This window comes from Calypte anna, chromosome 1, assembly GCF_003957555.1.
Source record: "Calypte anna isolate BGI_N300 chromosome 1, bCalAnn1_v1.p, whole genome shotgun sequence".
Lineage (NCBI taxonomy): Eukaryota > Metazoa > Chordata > Aves > Apodiformes > Trochilidae > Calypte > Calypte anna.
Genome location: NC_044244.1, coordinates 46,648,024 through 46,670,290, shown reverse-complemented (window position 1 = coordinate 46,670,290; position 22,267 = coordinate 46,648,024). Strand labels below are relative to the sequence as shown.

Here is a 22,267-nt window from a genome sequence, read left to right as displayed (position 1 = left end):
TCGCAGTTGCTAAGAAGTGTGGAGTGGTCCCGTTTGATGGTGTTCCCTTTGAACACAAGTAGAATGGAAAATTGACAGCAATACTGCAAGTCTATGGAAGAGTGATCTGCCCAGATGCAGCTGTCTTGGTGACTGCATTTAGTTCTAGGAACAGAGAGCAGGGGTCCCATCTAACGACAAGTGATGTTGTCTCCTCCTGACAAGTTTTCTCTGAAATTTACTAATTTTTCCTCTTTAAATGTTACTGATGTGGAAGGAGAGTTGTCTACACCAACCATTTCTGTCATCTTTGTATTCTGAAATTTCAGGGAAAGCAAAGAAAAAGGTTCAGGTCTTTTAACTCTTCTGCTTCTCTAGTTTCTACGTATAAAAACTAGAGCCACAGCTACTTCTACCCCTAACACACAACAGGAGAAGGTGCTATAGTGCTCACCAGGCACTTGCCACTGAAGCAGGGGCAGACTCAAGAACTTTGCAGTGCATTCTCCACCCATCAGCAGTAGTGCTTTCAACAAGCAACACTGCAATGAGGCTCCATCAGCAGAATCTGCTGTGTGCTGGTTTCTTTGCCTTTTTTCCTATGGAAAAAAAAATCAAGAGGCAGATTGCAAATACACTGGTAATATCTGGTCTGTTCCTGATAGAAGGAAAATGCCACCTTGGGATGTCATCACTCAGTTTGGAAAACAAGGCGCTGCTGAGTCGATGTAGTGCATGGGCTATGGAACTGTGCTTTTCAATGCTTTTTCTCAATATACAAGTACACTGGGTCTAGGTTAGATTTGGTTCCACAAGAAGGAAGACAGAGCATAAGGATTAAAAGAAACAGTGCTTGAAAACATAAATAAGGCCATACTTAAATATTTGGGAAGTAAGAAGGATAGTGATTTCCAGCCTTATCCTGATGAAAATCCAACCTTTACACATAGGCAAGAGACTCTGGGAAATGAAACGTGCTTGCAATCATTTTTGTAATTTGTTTCCTTTCCCCATCTCCCCATTTTTAATTTTTTTTTTTTTTTTTTTTTTTGGATGAGGGAGGGAATAATTACTTATCCCTATACCAGTTTTTTGACAGTCTGCAAAAAGCAACGCTATACAACTTATATAAATACTGACAGTATTGCACAAAGAAGCCAACCATGAGACATTTAGGAGTCTGCCCTAAGAGCTAACTTTCCTGAAAAGTTCACCTTAAAACCAGCAGGATCAGCTATGAGGAGAAAGAACTGGATTTTGGAAGAATAGGCTTTGCAGTAGTTAAAATGAGAGCATCAGACAAAAAAATTTACAGTGGTTGTACATCTGTTAAAATAACTTTACACTTGTATTTATGCAGACAAATACATAAAAGATAAAAATTATTTTTTCACCAGGCCATGAGGAAAACTGTTTATCTGCCAACATAGCAAGACTACATGGTTGATCAATAATAAGATTACTGAGGCTAGTTGGTTCCAGAGTTATTTGTTCAGATACAGGACATTCATATCGAGACTGATAATCTGACAAATTACAGTAAATTTTGCTAATATATACTAGCTTTTATTCAGAGTAAACCTCAAGGGTCTTTTAGTAGAGAAAGTCTGTTTGTGTATGGAGGGGAAAGAACTGGATGAAGAAATCATCTTCTTACCATAGCAGGAAGAAGTTGTGTTTGTGCTCACCTTCAAACTATTCCATGCCCAAATCGTTAAAGAACTTGAAATGGGTGTTACCACATACCATACCCATTTCAGATATCTCATATAAAATATATCTGTATATTTTACCTGCAATTAACAGATGAGAACCTACTTAAAAGACACAAGGAATAAGAAGGAGTAAGATGCTGTTATGGCTATTACAGGAAAACACTCGGACTGTGCTGCACCTGGGGACAGAGTAATTGGGACCCTGTCAGGGACACATCAGGGGTCCTCCTGAAAGGCCTCAGAAGAGGACAGAAGACACCCATCCCTGGCTGTGTGTTTCTCTTTGTTTTCCTCTCTGACTGCATTATGACTGAAGTAGGAAAAGAGGTGCTGGAGGAAGTGCTCTTGGCTAATTTCAGGTTACAGCCAGGCTCATTAAAAGCCAGCAGATTTGCTGCAATGTTTGCAACATTTCATCTAGGTTTTAGTATTGCTTTAATAAGTGAAATTCTAAGCAGAAAGAATATATTTTAATTTACTTTTTAGTGCTCCCTCTTGTAAATACTCAATGTCATACTAGATTTTTTTTAATACTATATGGAGCATAAAAATGCATGAATTCAATGTATTAATAAAAATGAACATATCCTTCTAGAGGGTCGAAGCTGCTAAGTACACAGAACAGATTCACAAATTTGGAGCATGAAGAAAAAAAGTGAACTGAGAACCCAAGTTTCACAAATGTCAACAAAAAATCCTTGTTGCCCTATCTCCTGTCTCTCACTGTCTCTCAGGCAAACTGTGGAGACCTCAAAAGCTGCCAATGGGTTGTATAGGCTAGCCTCCAGATTTAGGGGTCTATCTTTAAATCATCAGACTAGCAGTCTGACTGGGGGGAGATGTAGGATTAGCACACAAATAACCATCCTTTCCATAAGAGAGAAACAGGGCAAGGTGTTAAAGTTTTGCCCAGCATCCTAGACATGGCAGCAAGGTGCCCAGTCAGGAGCAGAGCTGTGGGTCGGAGATTTTTCCCAGATCATCTTGTGGGTAGGGGTACAGTTTGTAGCTCTATGAAAATGGGGACACAGCAACTCAAGATGGAACAGCTTTGCCTGAAAGTCTAATTTTAAATATTTGGCTCTACTAAAGCATGTTCCTAAATTAATAGGCCCTATAGCTTTCAATAGGATTATTCAGGGTACCTCAACTCAAGCACGTAGTATACATTAGCAGGATTACGGTTAACGTTATTTTAGTATAAAAAGTGTTCTTAAATGTATCAGATTATAAATTAAAGAAGCCAACAAAAACTTGTGCAGAACAGCTCCTTATTGAGACTGCTCTCCCTCTTCCTGACACATTGTATATGGCAGAAATACAAGGTTGATGAAGATTAACCCGAAAAGTTTTGGGGATTATTTTTTTAAAGTCAGATCTCAAATCCTAGAAATTTTTAAATTCTGTGTAAAACTAATGTAACACAAGTTAGAATATGGAGAAATGCACTTAAGCCATCACTACCTAGAAATCCTTCCTAAAAATTTGTCTGAAAGATAAAGCCAAGTTCAGTGATTGTTACTGGAACTATCTTTTAGAAGTTGACCAGAAATAATAAACTCTTCCGCTTCTTAGAGCAGATGGATTTAAAGGAAAGATTAATTAATGAATGTGTATTTGCACCAATTTTTCTCTTATACATATTTCTCTTTAAGATATCTGCAAAGATATATAAAGTAAAAGTAACATTTGGTCCCATAGTAGAACAATAATACTATTCAATGCAGGGTTACAATATAACAAATACTATCGACTAAGATATAACCCGAGACTCTGTGTATGCTGATATTTATGGCTTGGATACCCTATTTATGGCACAAAAATCAGGTTTGATTCATAATCATTTTGCACATGCTTGTATCAAGAGAGAAAAGTGATAATTCCTGTACATAAGGTCCAGAGGTTCAGGCTTTGTTAAAAACAAAGGTGCAACATGAAAGCAGTGATACAAGAGCAAGGCAACACTTGCTACCTGGTGTAGTAGGGTGTTTTCCTAATTAGTCCCATATATCTTCATACAGTTGTTATGCAACTTATTCTCATTTATTCGTTAGTGTCACCTCCTCCAAATGTGGAAAAGATACGGCAAAATCTTGGATGCTCTCTGCACTCACCTCTTCTAAAAATAATTTTATCTTTATATATTGTGCTTTTCTCACTTTCATCCACACTGTTGCAATAGAAGACATTATCATTTAAAAAAAAAAAAAAAAAACAAAAAAAACCAAACAAAAAAAACCCCAAAAGATGAAAAGCTTAAATTCTAGTACTAGAGAATGCCACTTCTCTCAAGACCTGCAGTAGAATTTCCCAAGGAATGTCATTCCAGAGCTGAATGTGCTCTTTTCTTTTATAAAAGTAGCAATTTTCTCCTAGCAAAAAGTTCCCTTATGTTGCATTTTGTCATAAAATAGATACACAGGGTTCACTCTAATCCCACAGGAAAAAAACATTTGCAGTTAATAATTGGGGCCATTGTGCTTTTTGAAAGATAAGTGATAAATATTCTCCAGTTGCTGGTAGCTGCAGTTCTGATGTGAAACTGCAAAAGGGACTGAAGTGTGAATACACTGTAGTGGCAATCCACCATGACATCTTAGGAAATGGTTAAATTAATCCTACAACTAAACTCACCTACATGGGGCTATCAAGATGTTTAAATTTTGGCATAGGTTTATAAAGCCCATCTTAACCAGTTTTAGAGAAGACGGGACCATGGTCATATTTCAAGTACCTGTACAACACAGGGTGGAAAAACCCACCAGGATTTCTTCATCAGCAGATACATAAGTATTGGACCAAGCAAATGTGCAGAGAAGACACAAGCATGGAGAGAAGACAAGTGTCCATCTTGGATGGTTTTTATTACATCCAAACAGTATCTTTGCTGCATATTACTTCATTTTGGTATGTAGCTTCCTAATGATAAAAATTGGCTAATCTAGCCAGAGTGAAACTGTTATTTGAGCAATTTATATTTTCATCAGGATGCAGTCAAGATCTGATACTACTTCTGTGAAATTTTTGACCCAGGAAATGTTTCTGGGTTTTTGTTTTGTTGGTTTTGTTTTAATACCTTAATACCTGTTTAATACCTTTAATACCTTTCTAAATATCAGAGAGAAGCAGAACCAGCAGTTTCTGTAAATCCACATTTTAGTTGACTGCAAGCTATTCTTTTTTTGACCTGATCAGGTACAGAGAGTTCTTCTGTTCATCCTTTTTCAGGAGAATAGTTTGATGGATTCATAGCACATTCTACAAATTACTTAAGCAGATTTTTCTCTTTTAAAATTTGGATCTACTTATATTCATTAAAAATTTTGAATCATAAGTAATGTGAGTCAAGTATCCAAAGGCTAATTGCTTCAGAATATGACAGAAGCAGCCTCAGGAAGGTGTAAAACAACAGTACTGGAATTACATTACAGGAAGGTAAATGTAAAATATGTGAAGCTTTTTGACAATGTAGTCACACTGCCTCAGATATTTGTGGCTGAAAAACTTTGAAAATTCAAGAATATTTTGACCAGGAAAAAAAAAACCAAACACCTCAAAAAACAAAAATCCACCAAATTTGTGACTATTAGATTTATTTAAGTTATTCCTTTGCCATACTAAGGCATCCACTGTGAAGTTAGCCATCAAAAAAATAATGTATTTAGTAAGGTATATCCAAAATATGGATTCTAAAAAATGGCAAAATTTAAGCTGTGTTTACTTTAGAAATAATTTGAGAATCAATCACCTACGGTGTTTTTTGGTTTCCAAATCCACCATAAATATATTTAACTTCACAGAGAAATTAAGTGATAAAACAGTTCCTGAGGCCAGGAGGGCTAAAAGTTTGTAACGGTGTTGTCCATGTTGATGCCAGGTTTCAATTACCTATTACAAAATTTTACATGAAATTTCTATTTCCAGATGAGCCTTGTTTGAAGTTTTTACTTTGCTCAGGACTATACTTTTAGGAAAAGCAGCTAATTTTTATTTTTTTTAACATATTATTCAAACATCCACATCAGGAAGGAATGCTGTAAATAACAAAGAACATTGGCAAAATAAATACAACGTAAAAAAATTCAGTAAAATTTTTTTTTTTTCAATTACATGGGACTTGATTTTAATTGCAAGAGACTTGTCTTTCAGTTTGGGGTAAAATATCCACCACAAAAATAGTTAAAGTTTCAAACAAAGTAAATAAAGAGCCCTGTGTAGCAGAAATTAGAACTTCTTAAAAGGCATCTCTGTGCTAGGCCAGAAGAGCCAGATTTTCTTCTACTACATTATATGTAGATGCATTGTTTCACATATGCTTCTGGCCAAAAATGCAGAAAATTTCCAATTAAACCTCGGATATCAAATCAGGTATCATAAATTGATCTTTACTCCTGAACTAAAGAATATGAATATGGTCAGTATATTAAACATATTTCACAAAAACACTAGTTAAATTCACTTCTGAGGAAAAACTCAGAAAAAAAAAAAAGTTTCATTTTGTTTAAAAAAGTTATAGAAAATACTAAGTATACCTATAGAAGTGTTGTTCTTACAGCAAGAATGTTATCCTGTCCTTTGGTGCTGCAAACTTACCGAGTTAGCCCCAAAATCTTAACTTTTATTAATCTTCATTGAGCTGCTATAAATTGAAAAAATCTTTGTAGTAAAATAATTTTCCATTGAAATACACTGTACTGTAGAAATGTAATGAAGAGCTGTAGGACAGGCTTTCAGAGGCACTATACTTTCATCTGAAAAGTCTCCTGAAATTCTTTGAACGTTTCCAGGGGATTAATGAGGTATTTTGACAACACACAAGAAAGTGTCTGGTTTTCGAGAAGCCTTATAAGAGGGAACGTGCACATTCTTGGAAATTAAACTGTGTGTTTTAAGCCACTAAAAATAACACCATTATTAGAAATTTGGCAGCTCTGAAGAAAAATACCAGCAGATACGAGGAAACACATGGAACTACTGAAGAGCGTCAAACTTGAGTACACACATTTTACAGCATTTCGACGTGACTTAAAACACCAATTTTAACAGCTTAATTGAATGTTTCTTATTAAAAGCTATCACAGATGAACTAAAATAAGAACAAGCTAAACTAGCCGGAGCGTAACTAAATCAGAAGTGTTATTCTTTGCAACTTGGGTGGATTAACTGCACGTATGTGCGTTACTCTCCTTATCATTTCAAGAACTATTAAGGTGTTTGGAGGGTTTTGAGACCTTTTGCAATTAATGGGAGAGATCATATTCTTTTTTAAAAAATTTTTTAATTTAAGATACGCCAAATGATATAAAATGTAAATTTAGAGCACGCATCTCACATATATAACAAAATTAGAACAAGCAGACCGTTACACCTACCGTTTTTGTATATATTTAAAGATATTTTTAGGGCCTATTCCCGCAAACCAGCAGTCCCTTGAATACTTCAATGCATTGCAACAAGGTTATTAGTGCGTTAGAAAAGGGTTTAGTTCTACAAAGCTTTGGTGAAGAAAGCAGAGCACTCTTAAGCCTCACCTCCATAAATACCTCAGAGTTTAAAGACTTGGTCTTATTTGATCAAAGTTGGGCAACAAGTATGCTGAGTTGTCATTATGAAAACACCTTATAATACACTACCTGTGAAAATATCCATAAAGAGTATTTATACAGGCATTTAAGAGCACTGATATCGTAGGTGTTTGCAGTACTTTATGTGCACTTTCCATGGCACAAGAAATAGGATCTGCTAACCAGTACCAGGTCCCAAGAGGTTTTCAAAGTGTAAGTATCTATGCATAGTAAGTTTTTAAAAGAATAATTGCATTTAGAGTGTGAGCTGTATAAGAAAAGGTTGCTTCCTAAACTGTACTCTTTTTAATCTGCAGCCTTTCATAAGCAAAATATTTTAGAGGTAACATCTTTACAATTCCTATGGTTGAACACTTGGCTTCCTGTACTCACATCTCATTGTTTAAAAAATTCTCACCCTATATATATATGTGGTAAGATCTTGGCTTGTCTCAGGTCTTTGAAACAGGCAAGTGGACAAGAAAAAGAAACTACAATACATTTCTGTCTTCAGGAACCTGAAGAAATCTACTCCACAGGTATTCAGTGGTACTGTTAAAGTCTGCAGTACATTTATGAGCTAAATCAATACTAAAGTTGGGCAAAGGAGAGGAGAGGGTAGAAGTTTCTATCTCCACCACCCCCATCCCCAACCAGGTCAAAATTCCACCTCAATATTTTAATTTTGTTAATCTTTTTATATGATCCGTTTGATCTGATCTGGGTAGGGAAATTGTGCAGAAAGTAACACAAGTTCTAATTCAATTTCCATGTTAAGAGACTGATTTGAAATAAATAAAATAAAACAAAACAAACAAAAAAAAACCCCACAAAAAAACCAACCAACATATCAGAATCCATATTCTTTGTGTTTAGTAAGAGATATGCACTCAAACATTTAGTGTCATGGAGCTGGAGTTAAAACCCGAAACGGTGAAGATAATTTAGCTGCATGAATGCCTGCTCTTCAGTAAAACGCTGCCAAAATTAAATAGGAATGAAACAGCACTTTGTAGTCATTGGTCGCTCAGCAGGGTTTGCGTAGTTAAAAACCTAAGTGAAAAGGGTGATTGACCTACATTGCTACTAGCTTAGCACAGCTGTACTTTCATATTTTCACTGCATCCGAGGAAGCTCATTATTTAATACAACTGAGTTTCATGTAATTGTCGGTCTTTCATTTTACACTTTTTAGGGGCCAGATATTAATCTCAAACGTGCAGCGGGCATTGCTGTGCACCTGGAAATGTCTGGGGCTGCCCATTTGCACGCAAGGTTAAGAGATGGGATTGCACCTGAAATGAGGCGGCTGCCGGGGGGTAGGAGGACCTCACAAATATGCAGAAATCAAATGAGCAGATGGAACAGAGAGCAAATCCCACAGCACCCCAAAGGCAAAAGCGTTGCTCTTTCCCTATTGTTTTGAGCAGAAGCAGCCCAGGAAAGCACAGCCAAAGAGCATTTCATACAGCTCATACCTGCGGTTTAAATAAGTAATAACATTCCAGTTAACAACCAGTTTGACATGTTAACAGCCCAAGGGCTGTTAACATAACGACTGGTCATTAATGGCAGTAATGACAGATTTCAGAGGGAATATTGTGCTTGTAAATGGACATGCTGCCAGTCAGAAGAGAGGACAGAGGAGGATAGGCTGATACATTAAGATGTCACTGTACAGCTCTGAAGGGAAAAAAGGGGGAAAAAAACCACCCTTCTTGCATATTTCACTTACTGTAAATGGACTTGAAATATTGGCGAACCTAAGTTCCTTAAATTAAGTCTTCACTTTTAACCCAAGAGTGTATAAGCAGGAGACAGAAGCCTGCAGGGGAATTATACTCTGCATATCATTTCTACTGAGCACGGTATTTCTAACATTGAGCCCTTTTCTCTCAAGTCAGTTCTCATCCTTGTTAACAAAACAGAGTTCATTCCTGCTGTGGCCACCCCTAATACCCTCGGTGTCATACGCCACCTCTGAAGTCACTGGAGTTACATGAATCAGATTCCAGGGTAAAGCTTCTCACACCCAAAGTATCTTCCAAGCTCATTTCCTCATTAAAGACTTCTTTTATCCTCTCAACATGGAGAAAAAGGTTTTAATATAATAAAATTTGTTAATTTTACTGAGAGAGAGAGCAAAAGAATAGCAAGTTGTGAAGATAAAGACTATTTAAAAAAAGCTTACCAAAGTGAGTACTTCAAGGCTCAAATACAGAACGAGAGTGTGCATCAGGGCTGAGGAAGTATTTAGTTTTTTGGCAGTCATCTTTGAATAAGGGATACTGAAAGTATCTTTGCAAATAGCCAGAGACACAATCACATAGTTTGCAAATTTAACCATGAAAGTTAAAGCACCCAAACCAGCTACATTATTGCTTATAGCATCTGTGGAATGGCTGTATTATTGAAAGGCATAATGAACACAGAGAGACAAGCTAATGTGCAATTTTACTCTTCATAGTATCATGCAAGCCACATATCCTCTAGAGGGCAGCACATAAATTAATAGGAAGCTAGCACAATTTATATGTAGCGAGGGCTCCCTTTACGATTAAAGGAAAACAAAAATTAAGAGGATAGTTTGAAACTGTAATCGAACCCTAATCTGATCATTAGTACAAATTAATTTGTTCTTTAAATTCATACCAGTGGGTTGCTAAATATGAAAGCTTATTGGGCTACAGAGCCAGGAAACATTTAACTAGTTTCTACATTAGCATTAAACAAGACCACTTTTATAGGTTAACTGCATAACTAGATAGATAAGATGCAACAAAGCAAATGAGTAGCTGCAATTACCTTAAGAGCATTTTTTTGGAGTTTAGTGTAAATACCAAGTTTAAACCTATGCACTCACAAGAATATCTAAAAAATGGTTCATTTCATTAATAGCTGATGTACCTGGAGATAAAAATTAGAAACATCTTAAAACTGATTATAGGATTTCTCATATGTGTTGGTTTCACTGGTACAAAACATAGAATATGAACAAATAGCTGATAACACCATTTTTGACTGTGGTCATGACAAAAAATAGTCTCTTATTTCTGAATCACTTAGTATGAACTTTAACAATGTTAGCAAAATATTTAGTCCTGTTAGACTTTCAAAGACCAGAGAACAACGGTGTGTGCAGCAGGGGAAATGCTTTGCTCATATCTCTACTACCAGATCATTTTCAGGTTTGATTTAAATGTTTAAATTTTAAAGCACTGGATCTGCTGCACTAGTTCTTGGGAAATTCAGCAAGTTCAAAGTCTCCAGAAAATTTGGAACTTGGATCAAAGAGCCATAGCAGAGTTTTCTCACTCCTGCAGGCACTTGTTGTAGCAAGATTCTTAAAAGGGGTTTTAAAAATTAGGGTAAGAGTTACCTCTCCCCCAGAAGCTCTCCATAAACAGATGCACTAAGATCACAATTGACCTATGTTCATGTACAACAGTTCCCTTCTATTCAAACAGCTCCCTGCCAGTTTTTAAAAGTAAGGTTTTGTTACCTACTTCTTTGGCAGCATTAACACAGTGGCTCTAAGATGCAGACTCTATGCTAAATTCTCAGCACTTTATCGTGTGCTCAGTTCAGAGTTAATTGGTAGCAGAGCACTTCTACCATAAAGTAGCCCAAGCTCATGCTTGAAGAGCCCTGATCTGCCTTACAGAGCCAGCTCAGCCAATGCACAGCAGGTTTTAAACATTTTTGCTCCACTCCAGAAAATAACAGGTTGTAACATGGAGAGCCAGAGTACCGACAGTCCTTAGTAATGTTTCAGTTTTGATTCACCTTCAGCCTACCCATGTTGCACAGTTTAGGAACTGACTAGTGTGTAGGAACCTCCTGTTTGGTACCTGTGCTTAAACTGAATGTGTAAGTTAACGCAAAGAGAATTTTAACTTTTCCCCAATGGATTACTGACTTGAATGTCCCTTTACAAGGAAAAGGCTTCACTACAGGGGCAAGGGAAATATTCCCAGAAGTTCACCATAGCCTGGAGCATCTAGTCTCATTAGACCCCCTCTCCAGGGAACAGAGGAAAGGTGCTCCTATAGGAAATAGGTGCTCTGGATCACCCCAGGGGAACCTTGTCTCTCTATTTACTATTCAGACCCAAGGGAAACAAAACGTCTTGATTAAGCTAAGACTGTGCAAACTGTATTCACATACAACCTGCAGATAAACTACCTTGATGCTGCTCATCAGTACTTTGTTACAAGCTAGACCTCAGTTTTGAAAAAACAGATTCACAAGCAAACAAAAAGACACAATATCATGTGACAATCTGATATCCAAGAAGTAGCAAAACGTTACCTGGCATCACATCCAGATTAGAGTTAAAGCAGAACCAGAGAGGATTTGAGCCTACTAGCTACGTGGTCACTTAGCCCAGGGAAGAGCACTGGTCACCTTAGCCCAGCTTCGAACAGCTCAACATGAACATTCATGAAAGCTTCCAGTGCTACAGATTAAATCCCTCCGGCAAATGAAGGTAACAAAAGTGGGTAAAAACAAGACAAGCAAAACACTCCTTACTCAGAGAGTTCAAACCCTGCATTGGAACTGGTAAAAACCTCCTGGGCAGTTTCAGGTCACTGTCTGCCAGGAGCAGACCACCATGTGCTCCCACCGAGCACAGTGTTGTGGGAAACCTGTACCCCTTATGCTGGCCGATAGAAAGGACTGGACAGATTTAATGAGTTTGTCAGTGAACATAAGAAGGACGTGGCCTACCTCAGATAGTCTCTGCGGCAAAGGATAAGGTTGGCTTTGGTGTACAAGGTAGAGCCCACCTCCCCCAGGCGACAGTCACAGCAGGCACATTTCAGGCAGTCCTCATGCCAGTATTTGTCCAGGGCCTTTAGAAGATACCGGTCTTTAATCTTACGGTTGCAGCCAGCACAACCTTTCGGCTTGGTGTCTGGCTGGACTGAGAGCATTTGTATACCTGAAATACAGCAAGACAAGAGCAAGAGTGAAAACAGATATTCTCTCGAGTAAAAAATCTCCCCCTTTTCGTCCTTCTACCTTGCTACTCCCCCCCTGCATCCAGTTCATTCAAAAGGCAATCGCAGAGATGGGATAAAATAAATTAGATAGTCCACCGCAACCTGAAAACAGTGTTAAGAAATTTGAGAGCAGAAACATCCACTGCTCGAAGCTCCCCAGCTTCTCTTTAACACCTCGTTTACCTGGTCTACTTGCTGAAAAGAAACAGGATTAAAAAAAATTAATGAAAAATGAAAATATTACAGTTGAAAAGTCATCCACTTTCACATCGTCCAATATTTAGGGATGAAAAATTTAAATAATCAGCATATCTCTGATAGTGAACAAAGCTAAATCTACACATTTGGACCTACTTGCACTGTCTTTTTAAAATATGAAAGCACTCCATATTCCACATAAGAAAAGACTGAAGTTATTAGAGGCATAGGCACTACGTTTCAGGGAAATTTGACAGACATTTTGGTGCTGGAGGGGGGTGTTTTGTTTTACATACATAAATGAAGCAATTAGACACATAAATGGAGCAATAAGATTTCCAGAGACTTCCCAGAGTGCCAGAATTTCTAGCTACAACTTGTAGTTTAAGTACCTTCTGAAAAAATCTGATTTTAAATAATTTGCACAAGGTCAGAGAGCTGCTAGTTTGTAAAGGAAAAAACCCAACCAAATAAAGACAAAAAAATAGCAAACAACGAAACCAGGTAAAAATCTAAAAACACTGCTCTACTTTCTAATCCCAATTTTAACCAACCACTGGTTCAGGGCAAGAAGTACCATAGTGTCCACTAAGTATGTATACCTCTTGATGTAAGAGCAGGGAGCATTTAAATAACAACTTAAACAATCACTCTTTAAGGGAGGGACCTAGGAAAACTAGAACACAGCAGAGCGATGCTACACAGAGCACCACAGCCAGCTTCCAGAGATCCATAAAAAACTAATTGCCCTCAGTTTTACAGTACATAGGGAGAGAAGGTCACTGGCCCTGAAGTGTGTACAGACTGGTCCCTCTTGGTTGATTGTATGAACTCCCATTCCATCACACTCAGGCCAATTCTCTGCAAGAAATGTCTTAGCGTAAGCAAAACCATAGCCCTGCAGATACCTTGCTGGACATCAAACAAGTGCTGGAGAAAAAGACAGAGCTGACACGTGGTTCAATTATTAGGTGTTTTCACTGTTTTAAAGCCCATCAGAGAGGTAACATAAAAAAAATGCTACTTGTTAGAGTACACCCGAATATTACAATGAGAACCTGTCAAGTCTAGGGAACAAATGATGTTGTCAATAAGTAAATCCTACCCCAAAATTCAGAGTATGGTACTACGTTATTATGCTGAGACTGTGAAAGGTCAAATTGAGTCTTAAAGAAAAGCAAGTTCGAGCACTCCTTATCAAGAATGTTATTGTACCTACTGCTAAGAAAGCTTCACAGTCCCAGCTTCTATCAGTGGGTCTTGGTTGTTGCTGTACACATAACAACAAACAGGCAGGCTCAGAGTGTTAGAACATGATCAAGTTGGAGTTTGGGTTTTCAGTTGTTTCTTTTAAAGCTCTCATAAGGAAAACATGAAAATGAGTGTAATCTTTGAAGCAATGCTATGGTGTGCCTTTATGGATATTAGCACTACAAAGATAACAGACTAAATGTTATGCCAACTGAGGCACCCCAAGGTTCCTTTGCATATGTGTGTGTGGAACACATTGAATTTATGTGGACTACAGAGACTGCAGAGCCAGTTAAGTGACTTTCCAGGCTTACTAAGATGAACTCCCAAGTTACAGTTTCACCTGCAAAGGTGATCCCTGAATTAAAAATAGTATTTTTTATTGTGACATATGAGCACAACAGCTGTGCTCCCCTCTTTGCAACATACCCTCTTATGTATTTTGGAGACGTATCCTTATCTGATAAATTAGCATTCTGTCATACGCAAACAGTTTTAGTGGGCACCCCAGAGTACCATTCCAGTACTGATGCATAACATCTGAGGCTCCAAACAAAAATGTGGAGTCCGTATTTTTCTATCAATAAGTATTAAAAAAAAAAAAAAAAGAAGCAGTCTTGCTGCCTTCCCATTACTCCCCAATCAATGACCTTCTTATAGCTCCTAGACCATTTACAGACTCTTAAATTCTGTTTCTTGTTCACAGGGAGGAGGATGAGATCAAGCAACCTGTACGGGGCTCCACAATAAGTCTGTGGCAGATATGGGAATGAACAGTCACATCTTGTCTTGAACAAGCACGCCAAGACAAAGACCAAGCCTTTACAGTATCTTCAATTGTCAACTTACTCCTCTGAATCCATGATACACCTATGAAGCAGCAAAACAGCATCGCTACAAATAAATTACTAAAAGTGCTGAAAATATCAGATTTCTAGTAAAGAATTTACACCAGACTTCAAAAGGAAGTAGCATTGGAAATACAGTACCTTTACTCAGTGGAAAAGCCTTAATTTGTAAAGTTGCATATCACAGTAGAGTCTAAGTATCAGCTAAATGATAACAGGCTTATCCCCAGCCCCTCTCTTTGGCCATGTAGAAGACAAATGCATAAAATTGGCCAAAATTCATATCGATTTCTTGGAACCCAGTAAAAGAAAAAAAAAAAGTTCAGAAGCATGAAGGACTGTTCTAGGACTTTAATCTTTAGCTTGAGGGAAACCAGGATAAACTAGGAGCTAACATAGTTAAAGGCTTTAAAAAAAAAAAAAAAAAAAAAAAAAAAAAAAAAAAGAAATAAAACCTTAATGTAAAAATTTTGCTGTCTGATAAGGAAGCGGGTTAGAGAGAAGAGGCTGACAGTCCCTGATCCAGGCTGATCTACTGTCCTGTGCTGTCTGAATGGGAACAAGATGATACAGAAACAGAGCTAAACAAGTGAGTATCTGAGCAAATTGCAAAAATCACACCTGATAATTCCTGAGGTATATGCTGCAAACACAGGGTTATTGTATTACAAATAAAACAACAGCCTGAACAATCTTGCACGTACCCTGTGCAGTTTTTGAGACATTTCCTACATGAGCAAAGTAGACAGAGCACCGTCAGTCCTGTTGGTGAGCCAAAAACCTCCTTTGTAGAGATAGTGGAAAGGGGCAGACACCCCATGGAAGTACTGCAAGCAGCCCTGCACATCTATTTTCTTGAGGCTGAGAGAAAAGGTGGTGCTGACATTCCACTAGCAGTTTCTTCAGATTAGGGATTCAATCTGCTGCAGCTTTTGGAGGGAAGGAATGCTTTTCCCCTCTGATAGAACTGATCATTTTTGCACTTCACTTGCAATGAAGCTGCTTTCATTTTAATGAGAGTTTAATAAAACCACCAGACTACTGCTTCATTATAAAAAAGTTACTCTTCTTTTGATGTGTAGAGAGATTTTAAACAAGACAAAGCACAAAACAGTGCTCCAAGAAATGTTTTACGTATCTCCAAATTCTTTGCATATAGCCCTTTATCCACATGCCCCTGGATAAAATTGCTTAATTTTGAAAGCAGAACATTACTTTTTTTTTTCTTTTTTTTTCTTTTTCTGTATCGTATGAGCCACCTTAATGCAGATCATCGCACAGACCATCTCTCTTCCTTTAATGTTCCCACAAGATCTCCAATGCAGTTACACTTTTCAAATACACGCTCGTGTATTTTTAGCTCGCTCTTAATTTGGCAATAAGAATACCTGCAGCTTACTGTCAGACAGCTTTTCACAGGCTGTGGTTTAACTACCCATTTATTTCTTAGGTCACAGGAAGGATCCTTTCAGAGGCTGACAGCACCCACGAAACCATCCACACTGCTTGCCACTGAAATAACAGGTAGCAGCACAACACACAACTACCAGGCTGCCCTCCTACTCTCCCCCTTCCCCAGGAAAGCAGAGCTTATGGAGCACTTCCAAGAAATCATACAATTCCATACATGCTACAGCCAGGCTGGAAAAAAAAAAAAAAAAAAAAAATCTAACCCAGCTCTCCCTTCAGTTCTGCAGAGTCCTACCCATGCTCTGCATCACAGAGCAAATTTGCTCTCAGAAGTGAGAAATATCAGTGCCTAGTCTGTCACTGTCAAAAAAACACCTTTTTATTTCACCCCAAGATGCCTTCAAGGGCTGCCTCCATCCTTTCTTCCATTCCCTTCCTCCCTTACCCTTAGTTCCCAAGATACTGCACATAAACTGCAGAGCTGTGTCAGGAATAGGACTTCATCCCCATCCACCACCTTTAGAATTTTTGAAGGGAGAACTTAATCTGATTTGCAGGTTCTTGGATTTCCCTTGATTTTCCTAAATAAGTTCAATGCAACTGAATCTCATCCCTGGTTGTTTTTAACGTGTGATAAAACACTGGCAACTGATCTGTAACTGTGATTTCAGGATAAAGTGGAAAGATTGTTAGAAAAAGATAAATCAGACTCCTGAAGGAAGACAGAAATAAATATCCATCTCACTCCAGTCATCACCCTTTTCAAAAATCAAATGAAATGAAGATTTGACATAATTAACTGTTTTAATTAGTGATGTAGTAGCATCTGTAAGAAGAATTGGTCGCTGATGGTGCTGAGTGCAGCAGAAGACCCACAGTACTCAGGTTCTGCTTTGTGGTACGGTCTTGGAGAGGCACATTAAGGGAGGAAGAACTGGGTATTATTATGCACTGAGTCACTTTAAAACTTTTAGGGATCACTTCCACACACACCCTTGCCTTTGAGGAGGCACTTCCACAGCTCTATAAAGGACAGCAGGATGTACATCAAGAAAGAGAAAACTTGCCTCTACTTAAAAACAAAACAAACAAGCAACAATCCCCCCCAACAATGCACAAAAAAAAAAAAGAAAAAAAAAAGAAAAAAAAGAAAAAGAGACCACAAAAACCACCCTAACAAATCAGTTTGGAGCAAATGAAGTATCAGTTCACTTGCCTTTATAAGACAGCAAACTGACAGGCAAAATGCATTCAGCAAAAAAGTTAGAGATCTAGTAGAAGATTAAAAGAATACTTTTCTGATGCTTTTTCACTTCTAGCTTCATCCTAAAAGAATTCAGAGCTCCAATTATTCTGGACAATGTACTCACAGATTCAGAGGAAAAAAGCAAAAAAAAAAAAAAAAAGCTAAGGTTTCAGAAGCTAAGAAACATTTCAGGACTCGCATGCAGCACATCAGGAGTCGTAACTAGTTTTAGATTGGCATGTAAATTGTTCTGTGGAAAATTTTTATTGCCTTCAAGACCCCGCTATTCCGAGTTATTTGACAGTTAAAGGGAAATCATAATTAAAAAAAGAGACATAAATAATAGCCTGTGCAGTGTGGTGCACAGAAATAAGTAGAACCATTTCATTTAAACTCTGGTGAGCTTTTAATTGCCTGGATTGCATTGTGAACCAGCCTAACGGTTGATTGCCTCCATTATGCTCTCTTGTTCCGTGCCATTCATCCGCACAGTCTCAGCTTCTGTAGTTAACGCAACAAAGTAACCGCAACTCCATAACACTCTGGGTCTGTTTTTTTGGTGGGTTTTTGGTTTTTTTGTGTTTAATAAAAAAAAAAAAAAAAAAAGGATTTTAGGACTCTGCATCTACTCTCTCCTATATACTTTTGAGTTAATTTTTCTGGCTGTATGACTAAACTCCACTTGCTTACCTTTCTTCTACAGAGCAATCTGATTTTTTTCCTTTTTTGATTTTTTTTTTTTTAATAAAAGGAATTTGGTAGGGAAGCGAGGGAAAAAAAAAAAAGAGAGAGAGAGAGGAGAGAGATTAGGTAAAAACTAAAAATGGGAATGCAGTCCCACAGCTGGGAGCAGTGATACAGATTAAAAGAATTTGGCCAACATGGCTAGTCGATTGCCAAGAGACACCAAACAAAAGATTTCTCTTCTTCTTTCCCCTTCTCTTTTTTGAAAGCTACACTGGGCCTAAAAGCTTGTTTCTCTCTGTTCACTGGCCCAGAGCATCCCTGCAGGCTGTAGCCCCCTAAGGGACAACACAGCAAATAGATGTACCCAGATCTCAGGGATGGGAGCTGCTCAGCTATGTTCCTACCCTTGTCGTGTCCCGTCGCCCTCCCCACCCCCGACCCCCCAACACACACACACACACACACACACACACACACACACACACACACACACACACACACAGGCTCCCTCCCTCTTTTTTAGAGCAGTGGTGCTGGGAACCAATTTGATTCCCTTTTTCTCCAATGCAGCTGCAAGGCTCTGAGATACTGACATTTTTCCACTCTTATCAGTTTAATTACAGTTACCATGGCAGCAAAGTGCTAGTGCTTGGCAAAGGCCAACAAGAGATTTGCAAGACTGAGTTCAATTTTGATGCAGCTCACATGCAAAATAAAAAAATAAATAAGAAACATACACTCTCCAACAAAGAATCCCTTTTGGAGTTAGACGGTCCAGCCTTTTGTGCTAATTCCTTTCCGGGCATCAGAGGGATGGGGCGAGGGGGAGAAGAAGGGAAGCGGGAGATGTCGGGAAACCACGTCGCGATATTTGTTGCACCTAACAAGATTAATTGGCTTGAACAGCGGTCCCACAAAGATGTCCTAGGAAGTGGGATTTTGGGTCTCTTTCGAGCACACACAGACTCTACGGCAACGCGCTCAGGATGGCAGATGCAAGAGAAACACTCTGGTCTTCTTCCCCCCCTCCCTTCCCCTTGCCCTCCCCAACCACTTCTCTTCCCCCCCCCCCATCTCTCTCCCTTCCAGCGCACCGCTCCTGCTCGGCGCGCAGTAGCTCAGGAGACTGCCGCCTTACCAAAACTTTTCTCCTTTTTCTGCATGAGTTGATTTACGGGCGCCTGGAGAGCTCCTTCTCATTGAAGCACCAGATCCCGGCAAAAGTAGCAAGTGCTTCTTCCCCCGGCTCGGGTCAAGTGAGAGGGAGCGCGGCGCGGCGCAGCCCGGCGGGCGCGGAGGCGGCGGGGGGAGGGTGGGGTGCGGCGAGAGGGGAAGGTGGGGGGGGCTTGGGTGGGGGGGTTGAGGAAGGTGGGGGAGTGGGGAATTGGGGGGGGGGGAGGTGGCGGCACACCCCGAGCCGCCGGCCGCGCAGGGCGATAGCGAGCCACAAAGCCCACATGCTCCCCTAACTCTGCCCGTAATCCCAGTGGTCTCTTAGCTTTGTTGTAACAAATGGGTTTGATTAAACTGTCACATGCGGCGTTAGCACAGCGTATCCTGCTGGGTATGGAGTGAGGGAGGCGTGCGGGAGGGTGAAGAATAAAAAAGAAAAATAAAATAAAAAAAAAAAAAAGAGGGGGGGGCATAGGGGTATGGGGAGAAAAGAAAGGATGGTAGCCAGAAGTACTATTTCATAACGTCAGCCTGGTTGCCCTTCTCTCACGCCCGCCCAAGGTGGGGCTGCGTGAGTCCCGACCCCGTGTGCTCCCTGTGCCTATCGCCCCCAGCCCCCCCCACCCCGGCAGCAACCGAGCTCTCGCCTCCGCTCTGCCCAAAGGGTTAACCCTGCACCGAACCGGTTGCAAATTAAACTGCTGTACGGGGAGGCTTGTGGATTAAAGCCGGGGAGTGGGAAATTAACCGACTCCCTTGGTAATTGAGAGCACGTTTCGAGAAGCTCTGGAAGAAGCAAGAATAATAATAACAATAATAATAACGGGTGTGTGGTGTGTGTGCTGCAATTCATTGTTAACTTTGAGTGCTATTTCTCGAGACATACAGCCGGATGGGTTTCGCTCAGCATCCTCCGCTTGCATGTATTTCATGTCTCATCATAAAAATAATGAAGCCTCACATGATTTAAACAAAACAGTCTCAGCAGAGCTGTAGCTTGAGTGAAAGTTGCAGTGCAGAGATGTGTGTATGTGTATTGCAGCCCCGGCTTATGACTCAGAGAGAGAGAGAGAGGGAGAGAGTGATGCAGACACACATACACAAATGACCCAAAGCTTATGTACACAGTTGCCTCACTTACCTTCTCAATTAAGCGATACAGGGGAGGCAGTTCAATAAGCACAGTGGCTGCTTTGTAGCTCTTCTCCTTGGGAAAGGTCAAAAAGAAGCATTGTTTGGGGAAAAAAAAAATAAAGAGGGGGTGGGAGAGATGGGGAGGGAGATCGCTATTCTTTAAGTTTAAAATAATGAGGTCCTCAAGGATCCGCCAAGTAATTGTGTTGACCGCATCCGAGCTACAGGTGTCCTCCTTTTAGTATCTTGCAGTCCAAGGCTGTCTGTCTCCGTCCTGGCTGAAGACAACTTACCTAAAGCAGCGTGTGAGGAGCCGAGTTGAATGAAGTCAGGGCTTTATCAGCTGCAAAATGCAATCCCTTACCAGCCAGACATAATACAGCAAAAGAAAAGGTCACTCAGTTATTACTGAGCCAGCAGAGCCCAGGCAGCTCTTGTGGAAGACCACAGAGAAGCAGCTCCCTTCCGATTTAAGGCTATTTACCTCTCTCCCCCTCCACCCACCCTTCCTCTCCCCCCCTCCCCCCTCCCAACTCCCCCTTTCTCTCTCTCCCTCTCTCTTTCTCTCTCGTTCTGCAGCTCGCTCAAGTACAGCCGCCCTCGGAAAGTGCAAAGCAGCCAGGAGACAGATTGGGCTTTGTTGGTAATTTCCCATGGTGAAAATTTACAAGCCTGCAAGTGCAGTCAGCAAAACCACATGCATATGCTAGACACAAACACCAGGGACACACACACGCACACACAAGTGACCTCTACTGAAGCGGCTCAGGATCACCTTCCCAGAGAGTGCTCCAGAAGCACACCCGGGGAGCGTTCCCCCCCACCCGCCTCCCCAACACTCCTCCCCAGATACTTTGCTTAAACAAAACAGTAAGTTGCCTACGCAAAAAAAAAAAAAAAAAAAAAAAAAAAAAAAAAAAAAAAAAAAAAGAAGAGAGAGAGAAAACTGCAAGATACATATCTCTCTATTAATGAGTAATGAGAAAAATCCCTGAAGGTGAAAACGCTGCCTCTCTCCGTGCTAGATCTGAGCTGCTCAGTAAGGAGTGGAAACTCCAGACTGAAAGTTTCCCGGTCCCCGGCGCGGTCCCCGGCCGCCAGCCCGCCCGCCGCCGGCAGCGCCCCCGGCCCCGGCCCCCCGCCTGCCGGGCACCCCTTGCCACATGCCACCACTCGCACTGAACTTTTTTTAAGCGGAATGCTGAAGGAAGACAAACTGTTTCCCCCTACAGGATCCTCGTCCCAGGAGCTGAAGACAGATCCTTATTCCATGCCCAGTGGTGGGTGGAGGGGGGAAGAGAAAGAAAAGAGACTGGTGTGTTATAGGTGTTGCACACCCTTGACCAAGAGACAGACAGACATGCAAGCAACAGAAGAGATATGCTTTGATTTTCAGTCACGCTCACAGATGACTGCTTCTTCGTGTTTTATAATAAAGATGTTGAGCCTAGCCTACTGTAAATAAAGTTAAAAAAAAAAAATCCAAAGCATCTTCCTCTAAGAGCCATCTGCAGTTGGAGAAAGACCAGATTAAGAATTTGTGAATACAGTTTTCAGACTTCAAAGTGAATATCTGTTGTCTGCTATTAGAAGCACCACACTAGATTTCCACAAAGCTTTGAAAGATGTCAGATTACAATATACCCTAAATTTGAATGACACTCATATTATAGAAGTCTTTCAAGACTGAAGAAAGATTTAAAATCATTGAAGTGCTTTGCCACATACACCCCTCCCTCACATAATCCAGCAGTTCTAATAAAAATCAAAGCAACTTCAGAAATGCATATGTTTAGGACAGGTTCCCCCCCTCCCCTCAAAAAAAAAAAAAAAGCAAGATTTTTTTTTTTTTTTTTTAAATAAAAGGTAGATACATAGAAATGGTTCCTGGAACAAACATACTGTGCAATGAACAATTCCTGGATCTCTTGCCCCCTCTCCCTCTAAGTAGTAACAAAACTGAGTCACAACCAACCTGAGCAAGAGCCTGAAAAGCACAATCAGAGGCAGCAGACTAACAGAGCCCCTTTCTGCTGATTTGATCTGCACATAGAGA

At 39.9% G+C, this 22,267-nt stretch overlaps 1 protein-coding gene across 2 annotated transcripts in view; it reads right to left on the bottom strand.

Annotated features, from left to right (window-relative positions):
* LMO3 (LIM domain only 3) overlaps positions 1-20,696 on the bottom strand; it is a 57,756-nt gene extending 37,060 nt beyond the window's left edge. The window contains exons 1-3 of one of the 2 annotated variants that reach the window (XM_008505927.2): positions 20,505-20,696; positions 20,219-20,284; positions 11,990-12,203 (exon numbers count right to left, since the gene is read on the bottom strand). In XM_008505927.2, the coding sequence (XP_008504149.1) occupies positions 11,990-12,195 (206 nt within the window). In that variant the 5' untranslated portion in view covers positions 12,196-12,203; positions 20,219-20,284; positions 20,505-20,696. Of the gene's footprint in view, positions 1-11,989; positions 12,204-19,042; positions 19,068-20,218; positions 20,285-20,504 lie in introns of those variants that run through there. The other variant, XM_030458576.1, reaches the window with a different exon arrangement.
* Between the last annotated feature and the right edge of the window lie 1,571 nt (positions 20,697-22,267).